This window comes from Oryzias melastigma, linkage group LG21, assembly GCF_002922805.2.
Source record: "Oryzias melastigma strain HK-1 linkage group LG21, ASM292280v2, whole genome shotgun sequence".
Taxonomy (NCBI): Eukaryota; Metazoa; Chordata; class Actinopteri; order Beloniformes; family Adrianichthyidae; genus Oryzias; species Oryzias melastigma.
Genome location: NC_050532.1, coordinates 3,866,738 through 3,876,683, shown reverse-complemented (window position 1 = coordinate 3,876,683; position 9,946 = coordinate 3,866,738). Strand labels below are relative to the sequence as shown.

Sequence of the window (9,946 nt, the reverse complement as noted above, 5' to 3'; positions counted from 1 at the left end):
CACACACACACACTCTCCACATCCCACTTCTCAACAAACGCTAGCACCCCCCATGCTCTCCGAGGCACGCACACTTCCTAACCGTGGAGCTGTTTTCCTCATTTGAGCTTTGTTTTTTCCGCGTAGCCTCATTTGTGCTGAGGGTGCGGTAAAAGTAGGCTAAGTAGTGAGTCGAAGGTACGGGGGGAGCATTATCTCCCCATCCTCCCTTCCGTCAGGCTCAACCAGCCCAGCAGGGGACACTCATTTATTTTATAGAATATTACTTTCTCTCCTTTTTGCCGTTACCATGGCAGCCGGTATAAAAAGATTTCCTTCACATCACCATTATTTGATCCCCCCCCCACCCCTTCCTACACACACACTCAAGCCGAGGAATATCCCTTATTGATTTTATTTCTTATGTGTTTTGACTGCAGAGGAAGAAATTAACATACCATGAAGTACTTAACTGTCCTCAAAGGAGGCTTCATAAAGACTTCCTTTCCTTTGCAGAAAAACATTGTTTTGAGATATTATGTTTTCCTCAACTCTCTAAATTTGCTAAACTGCATGTGTTGCATTGTTGTCTGACACTCTTGCCATCATTACTCTAAATTACTGACGCAATTTGATTATCTCACACAGTTGTCTGAAAAGCTCCCTCCATCCAGCATTTTAAAAGGAGGGCTTGTTGAATAGTATGTTTTTTTTTTTGTTTTGCAGAGTTGTAAAGGAGCATCTCGGGGAGCAGGAGGTGGCAATATCCCTAACTATTAACGCCGTGGAGGAGGAGGACTTGGGAAATTACTCTTGTTACGTGGAAAACGCTCATGGCCGTCGTCATGCGAGCGTCCAGCTTTTCAAGAGGGGTAAGAACGAACATTTTTGTCTGTATAATCCTAAAAAAATACCACCTATTTTGAAGGTTTAAGCTACGTTTACAACAGGCATGTGACGCACATTTGGTGTTCACACTGGGCTTATGTACCTACAGTTTGGGGAGGCTGGGTGTGAGATGTCAAAGTGGTGCAAATCTCATAAATCTTGTTCCAGCCATTGTCTATGGGGTCAATTTAGGATCAGTTTAAAGTAAATGGTAAAGTAGAAAGTAAATAAAAAAAGTAAAAATTTGAAAAACAAAATTGTAAATTTAAGACAATATTATTTAAAACCTTGAAATAACATATTGAAAAATAAAAAAATAATAATTGTAAATTTAAAACTTGAAACAACGAAAAATCTAAAACTGATACATTTTTAAAAAAAAATCTTTATTTGTATTTTTAAGTTTTTTGTATCCTTCCCTTTGTTTTCAATTTCAATTAAGTTTTCAAGTTTTGCTGATCCTATTTTTACGTGGGCTTCAAGCTCATTGGCTACTGACATGATTTCCCACCAGGTGACAGAGGGGACTCCTCACTGCATATTTTCTACACTTTTCTCAGACAGATGTGACCATTTTTACACTGTTATCTCCCGTTTAAAGTCTCAAAGTTCAAACTTTCATAGAAAAGTCTCATATTAGAATGAAAACAAGAATCTTATCTCTGTCAAGATTTACGAAAGGCTGGCATCCGCGTCTCTGTAAAACAACAGATTGATTGACAAGCTCAACAGCAAAGTCGGAGCTAAAAAAAATCCACCAGAGGTGAACCGTACTATAGCGAAGGAATCATGGGAAATCACGTCCTGGTATCCAATGACCTGGAAGTCCCGCCCCTATGTAAACATAGGATCAGCTCGGCAGTGAAAACTTGAAAACTGAATTGAAACTGAAAGCAAAGAACTGAAAGCCAAGAGGGAGGAATGTGAAAAAAGAAATAGCAGAAAATGCAAATAAACATTTTTTATTTATTTTTTTTTCTTTTTATTTGAGCAATGAATTTTCATCTTTTTCAAAATTTTCAATATTTCTTTCAAGTTCAAAATATTATTTTTCCACATTTACAATTTCGTTTTCAAATGTTCAAAAAAAAATCAAAATTTACAATCAGCTTTTCAAAGTTTCAGGTTTTTTATTTTTATAATTTACAAATTTGTTTCAGAGTTTCAATTTTTGTTTCAAATTTATATCTGTTTTTTATTCACTTGAATCTGATCCCAAATTGACCACATCATTTCTTTCACACCTATTCCAATTTATGAAAGACAGTTCCAGCTGAGCACGAACCGCAGTTATTCATTTCTCCTTGATCAATTTTCAAATGGCTGGCACTTCTGTTAAATCAAAGAAGACGCCATCCATACCTTGGTAGCAAATCCAAGTCCCTTCAAGTTCAACCTGGTTTAACTCTCAATGCATTTTGTTCAAAGAGCCCAGAAACTCTCTTAAAAATGTACGTGGAAGCCTAAAAGCGTTTACATACACCTATCGTTAAAAGTGGTTTCCGTTGGCGAGGTGCTGTGAACGTAGCTTAATTTGTATTTACATTGAGAAAAATCTTGTTTTTCCTTCATTTTTATAAATTATTATGTTCTCTGTTTACTTTTATCTGACTTTGTCCTAAATAATTAATAGAATCCACCAAGCTTACTGCATTTTTTTCACCCAATTGAAATATGCAGGCATCTTATGCATTATTATGTGCATAATTACTGTGTGTTTGGGACCCGATACACTTGCATCATATTTTTCTTCATTTGCACCAGTAGCTCTTTTGCTGTTCTGGCTTTTGTGCATAATTTGTCTAAAGCTCCTTTAAAGCATTTGCTCTCATCCCAGAACAGAGGTAATTTGACGGCTATTTAAGCCGAAAACTGATCCCCGACTTTTCCCAAAGGCTGGTAAAATCCGACTCACAAATATGTTTTTGGTTCTTTATTTGTCTGTTTCCTCCCTTTCATGTTTGTCACTGTGATCGAACCTTGTCGGAGGCGTTCTCTTTGGCTGGCCTTTGCAGGTGGCCGACAGCTTCATTTAATTCTCTGTCAGAAGAGAGGGGTGCTAAGTCAAGTTCTCTTTTGCCTCTCACACCCACAGCTGATGTTTGTTTTATGTTCCTCTTCAAAGGATGCATCACTCATGAGCCTGCAGCACGTCTCATGTCACAGCAGCTGCCTTTCTTTATATCGTGAGGGAATAAAGAAATGCGGCAGAGAGCAGCGGTCAATGAATCATAAACAACTTGAAGAGTGAAAATGATTGCCGATAATGAGTTAGAAGCACTGCGCTTGTGGAGAAAGCCAATAAATAGCCAATTAGAGAGGAAAAGCATATCAGCTCTGTTTATATGAGATGTACTGTATGTTGTTTGTGGAAAAGTAATGTACCAAATTATGACAAAATGTTCACTTTAGACAAGAGAGGATATGTTTAAGGCTTTATCTTAAACGCAGAAAAATTAGTTTAATGGTACGTGAAAAAGGAAAGCCCATAAAAAAACCTTAACCATCTCATGCATGAATTATGATAAAATCAGTTAGGATTTTGTTTTTAGAAAAATAAAAATTATATCTTTAACTTCTACAAAGAGACATTTATTTGTCTATCTCTCTCTCTCTCTCTCTCTATCTATCTATCCATCTATCTATCTAATGTCATAAGGTGCACCAAACTATTTATCGCACAACACAAGAATCAGAATCACTGTAATTCTACGGCCCAATCCGAATTCTTCCCTTCTCCCTTCCCCTTCATTTAGCCCTCCAAACAGAGAGTTATGAAAAAATAGTGTCTCATATTTTGGACATCACTTTCATTCAATGACGTCACCAATAATCGCCGGTCCCGCTAGTCTTAGCGCAGAGCTTCCAGCACTTGAATATACATAATAATAGTGGTTTTATAACTTTAAAAAGGTCATGCTACAACAAAAAGTCATTACTTACATTTAAATGGAAACTTCTGTGGTTCAGAGCGCAGCCGTGTGAAGAAAAGCATTTCTCAGCTCGACGCGGTTTACCCTCACGATGGAGGCCATGCATCCCTCCGCTTGGAGGGTCGGATTTAAGAAAAAATATTCTGGCCACACACTAAAAATGTCCCTTCAAACGGAGGGGTAGGGAGAAGGGAGGAATTCAGATCGGGGCCTAGGACTAGTTTGTAACATGCTACACATGAGCCTTGTTAGCCAGATTAGCTGCATTAGCCACTTTAGTCACAATAGCGTAGTCACAGAACCTGTAACTTCCACTCTCATTTACAACATGGGAAAAAACAGACTTATACCACTAAAACAAACATTCTCCAAACAACCAAACTTAGTAACACATTAAAAAAACACAATCCATCATGCTAGCTGAGTTAGCCGCGTTAGTGTATTCAAAATAACACCCAATCAAACATTTTGACAAAGCTCCGTGTACCTCTCAACATAACTTCACATCAGCAAGCACTACTAGAATGAAACTCTTTAGAAGTGCACGTTAGAGTGCAGAAAAAAAATACACTTTCTTTGATTTAGATTTTTTTGGAAATGTTCCTACTTCTGGTCCGTTGAGATGTTTGTACAGCAAATCATCTGCTTACATTTAAATCTATGCTTAGTGCCTCTAAATCAATCAGCATCACTGATCTCATAAACGTCTTGCCGACACATTTTTGTCCCACATCACACCCGACATTTCCTTCCACTGTTCCGGCCTGCCTTCACCTGCCCCTTCCTCCTGTTTTCCCACTCTCTGCTACAACAAACGATTGATCTGAGAACTTGAAATTGTCCTCCTCCTTCACCTGTACTCCTTATAACCTCATCCTTCACTTAAGCAGCTCTCTTTCTCACACATGTATTGCCTCCAGCTGCAGGTAATCTTTCTCCCTGTTCTTTCAAAGCAAACCTCCACCTTTCTAGACTTTCCTTCAAAGACTTCCCACTCCTATTAAATATTATATTGTTGCAGTAGACTCTATACCTATAACACATACATGTCCTGAACCAAATGAACATGCTTCTCTGTCGCTGAAGACCTAAAACAACCCCTTCTCAGTGTACTCTGTCATAGACTTTCTTTAGATCTACAGAGACACAAACCAGCTATTTCTGACCGTCTGCAATTATTGCATCTGCTGCACTTTTTCTTTGCTTGAACCCAATTCTCTCTCTCAAATGAGTTGTGTAACTGATCAGGTTTACTCCCGTCGTCGTCTTCCTTAACTACATCTATGAACCTCCTGTTTGGTCTTCCTCCAGCCCTCTTTCCCTGTAGCTCCAATCAGCATCTTTGCACCGACATTTCCAAAACATCTCAATCTGCTTCCCTGCATTTATCTCCAAAACATCTAACAGGACTTTGTTCCCTGATGTCTTAATTTGTGAGTTTTCTGTCTAACCTCATCTGTCAGTCTGTCCATCACCACAGTAAACAAGCAAAAGCTCAATGCTGATTCTGGGTGCAGTCCCACCTCCACCTTGAATTCCTCTGTTACACCTTTCACCTGCCTCTTCCTTCTGTTATCCCTCACTCTCTACTGCTATTAACTATTTATCTGAAAACTTGAACACCACTGTCTTACAGCTCTCGTATACAGTATGTCCTGAACCATAGATACAGTACATAATGCCACTCTGGACTATCTCCTCCAAAAATGCCTCTCTATGGATTGTCGTAGACTTTCTCTAGATCTAAAGACACAATCCAGATCCTTCTTATGAAGGTAAATACGTGCCAAATCATTCAAGCTTAAATAATACACACACGAGCTAGAATCACACAAGTTTAATTCACACACACATGTAAAACTGATTGCGAAGTTGCAGGAAAAACAAGAAATAGAGAGAAAAATGGGTACTTGTGGAATATAATGTGGGAACTTTCTTGACAAAAACCTTAACTAGTGTGTAAAAATGTTATAATGTGAAGAAAAATCACAAACACACAAGATTTAACTTGAGGTTTTGGGGAAAAACCAACTCGTAAGACTGTGTTGACAAAATCTTTACTTGTAGGTTCAATTTTCTTCTGTAGAAAAGTTTCACACAAACGCTTTGGGAGTCTCAGCATATTTCTGACTTTTGACACACACCCATGCGAGATATTTGTGCCAAAACTAGCTTGCAGGGAGGAGGGGTAAGGGATTCAGGCCGGGGGAGCTCTCTAGTAGGAAATCAACCAATCAGAGGATGGGGGATCAGGGAGGCTATTTCTTTTTCAGCAATGGCGCACCAAGCTGGGGTATGTCTCTTCAAAATACTATTTTGACACTTCCCTCCGTTGTCACGGTTATCGAAAACCAGCTTTGTTAAGTGATTATGCGCTCAAGCATTTGTGTGAAACTCTTCTACAGGAGAAAATTGAACCTGCAAGTAAAGATTTTTTCAACACAGTCTTACAAGTTGTTTTTTTTCCCGCAACCTCAAGTTTAAATTTTGTGTGTGTGTGGGTGTGTGTGTGTGTGTGTGTGGTTTTTCTTCACATTATAACATTTTTACACACTAGTTAAGGTTTTTGTCAAGAAAGTCCCCACATTATATTCCACAAGTACTATATTTTCTCGCATGTTCCTCTTTTTCCTATATTTCAACACTACTATTGCCATTATTTAAGCAAAACCCACCAATGTCTGTCTTTCTGCGTTTATCCCCTCAATACCAAACTTACCATCACTTCCTTGTAACTTCTGTTTTTGCCATCCATAAATGTCGGCTTCAGTTGCCACTCTTCTCCCCATCAACAGTAGTCCAATTTCCACCGACATTTTGTGGATCAACAGTATCATTAGCAGCTGTTGTTAATCTGGACCACAACCAATCCAGAGTGAAACTTCTGTTCTTGATTCACATGTTTGATAAGGCTCTGATTTTATATTGGATGCCCTTCCAAACACAATACTGGACATTTCTCCAGACTTGAGACTTGCACACAGAAGGACTGGATTGGGCCCCATTGTGGTTGAGTCATCAGTTTTATTCCTCTGTGGTGCTCACAAATCAGCATTTATTTTCTTTTTCCTAATGGGTTGGTCACAACTTTCCCTATTGGTGGATGCAGTGAAAAATAGAAAACTTGTATAGGGGATACTGGCAGACTGCTTGAAATATCAAGATCATAGACCCCTAGTGAGCTCGTAGAGGGAAAATGTTCATGCACATTTTTTCCTACAGGTATGCTGCGGGTCAAAGGTCAAAGAAAAGACATATCCAAATGCAAGGGTAAAGTAAGGGTGAAATGAGTGAGACACAAGTCTATTGTACAGGTTTTTCCTTTTTGATGCCCTCCAAATCCAGGGGTCCATAAGTTCTGTTCATGTATAAGTGCATGTTCCTTCCATGCCCAGTACAGGTTTGACTATTTTTTTTACCAATAGACAGGTCTAAATCTAGCCAAAATGACAGTGTTGACTAATGCTCTATTTATGACTACAATGTGATGTAAGTGCAGACAACTTACATTTACAAATACGTACAGATAAGTACATGTGACTTCATTCTTCGGGCATTCTTCAACTTGTAAAAATATGTTAAGGACTCCAGACAAAATCTAGTCTGCCACTTTTGCTGAACTGGAATTCATTCCAATGAAGCAATGAAATTCCCAGTGGGAGTCCCTCTAATATTCAGACAAAGCTTCAAGAAGATCAGTTCCCCATTTACTGCTGTGTGAAAGTCAAGGCAACCTTTTCCCTGACCCAAATAACCAATGCTGGGTGAGGCCTTATCATTAACTGTAGTGAACACAATCAAGCCCACATTAGCATGGTGCTACTCACCATATCAAACCCCAAAGTGGAACATTCTCCAATCTCCCTAAGGTGGTTGGCTTTCATACCATGTGTGGGGGGGCAAACCTGGTTATCTCCAGTGGTATTTCTTAACCCTCTAGACATGGACAGGTCTCTTCCTGTGCTTAGAACCCATGGACTAAGCCAGGGATAGACAACTCCAGGCCTCGAGGGCCTGTATGATTTCCAGACATCCAAGCCCTACTCGTGAATGATTACCTGCTTCAGGTGTGTTGACCCAATTAGAAAATGCCAGAGCGGGGTATGTTGGAAAACATCCGTTTTGTCCTTTCCAGGGGTCCTACGCCTAAAAGAAAGTGATCTAAAGTTGTCTCTTCAGACTGGGTAGTGGTTATCGTTTTTGTCTGGTTTGAATCCCAGCTGGTACTTTTCTGTGGGGAGTTTATATGATCTTCCCGTGTATGCCTGGGTTTTCTCCAGGGACTCCAACTCCCTCAACAGTTCAAAAACATCCTTCATATGTACTCTAATTGTCCTTAGAAGATACTTGGAGTATGTATGGGTGTGTGATGCCCAGCTGTGACCCCAAAAGGGATACAGTTGGTTAAGAAAATGGGATGGATAATTATGTCATTGTTGATCATTAGGTTGGTGCACTCAGCATTGTAATTGCCATGGCAACTCTGCCATCACAGCCCAGTGACAGAAGGTAAATCTGTTGCAGCACAGCTCACTGCCATAAAGTGGATACAGTATCTGATGGCACAACTGATCCTTCTCCAAACCTAATCTCAAGGGATGGAAGAGCAATTATTTAAAAAACGAGCAATAGAGAACAAAGAAACCAGAAAAGGTATGATAGAGATCCAGCTGGCAATCCAATGTGAAAATAAAAATACCTTTTAAAAATACTGCCAATAAATGCTTCCACGGATGACAGCCAGAGAGCAGAAGTCTTTATTACTGGACTGTGCTGAAGTACAAACCCCATTTTTTGTTCTTGTTCTTTCTTGCACTCATTCTTCTTAAACACATTGTGCGCCTCGTGCCTCTGAAGGCTGATTCTGCTTTGAGCTGAACTAATAAAATTCTTATGACTTTCTTGCTTTCCAGCAAATGTAAATGCACCCTGTGTATCCATTGATTCTTAAAGAAACGTACCAAAAAAATCATGAAAAAACAAAGGGAATGTGCAGTTTTGACATTGCTCTTCTTTTCTGTGTTTTGTGTGTTGTCCTCAGCAGAGCTCATGTACACCGTGGAGCTTGCAGGAGGGCTGGGAGCGATCCTGCTGCTTCTCATCTTTCTCATTTCCCTCTACAAATGCTACAAGATTGAGCTGATGCTTTTCTATAGGAGACACTTTGGCAGCGAAGACATAGATGGAGGTAAAGGCATCTCTCTCATTGTTACTTTTTAACTTGCTTTGTGTTTTCACTTTTTTCCATCAATCTTTTCACACAAAAGTCAATTCCAAATATTTTGAGATGACTGTATATGCTTTTCTTTGAAAGAACTTGGTTTGAACTTGGTCTGGAACACTCTTATCTTGACAAAAAGTGTCCTTCACTTCTGTTTGAACAACAGGGGAGCCATTTTTCCCTCTTCCTCTCTGCATGCAATCTCTCATACGGGAGAGGAGCAGGGTTTTCAATTTTGTTGCTCATCTAAAAGATATCAATGTGTTGTGGATCGAAATTCATCCTGTACCTGCCAGGTAGTGACACATAAAGACTGGACAGACTTAAAGCACCAAGTGATGTAAAAAAAAAAGCCAAACTAGAGTGATTTTGTAGGTCAGTGCCTTATTTTTTTAACTTTTTCCCTCACTGCCTAGTGTTTATCCCCCAGTGTCATTCCTTTAAGTTTTGTATTCCGACTGTTTTCCTGCTTTTCCAACATTCTGGAAACAGTGAACTCATCAGATTGTCTCCCCGATTGTATGAATTATCTATTAGACATGCTTTTGTTGACTTACACTTCGGCATGATTAAGTCATACAGTCAGGGCCCGCTGATGCAAGCTGTTTTTGATTTCCCAACTTTTTGCTATGTGGTTAATTTGCAAGGTTGGTTGCTAATTTAAAGGCGCTGTTGGATGTTGGGATCTGATGGAGCGCTGCTCTGGCCTTCCCAGCTCGTTTCAAAGCCTCCTCATCCTCCTCAAAGGCTTTTTGAAAGAGCTTCCCTCTCTTTTTCAGCTGGCCCACATTTCGGTTTCTACAGAGAATAATGACTAGGACTTGCTGAACATGTCACCAGCAGTGTTTTTTTTCTTTCTACTCTCTGTGTTCAGCTCTTTCAGTTCTTCTCACTGTCTGCTGGGAAATCATTTAGAGTTGGAGAA

General features: G+C 39.5%; 1 protein-coding gene across 5 annotated transcripts in view; it reads left to right on the top strand.

Annotated features, from left to right (window-relative positions):
- Window positions 1-9,946, top strand: part of il1rapl1a (interleukin 1 receptor accessory protein-like 1a) — a 260,744-nt gene that overhangs the window by 239,569 nt on the left and 11,229 nt on the right. For 3 of the 5 annotated variants that reach the window (XM_024286882.2, XM_024286879.2, XM_036209813.1), the window contains 2 exons: window positions 706-851; window positions 8,842-8,988. In XM_024286882.2, the coding sequence (XP_024142650.1) occupies window positions 706-851; window positions 8,842-8,988 (293 nt within the window). The remainder of the gene's footprint in view (window positions 1-705; window positions 852-8,841; window positions 8,989-9,946) is intronic. The other 2 variants (XM_024286881.2, XM_024286883.2) reach the window with 1 other exon arrangement.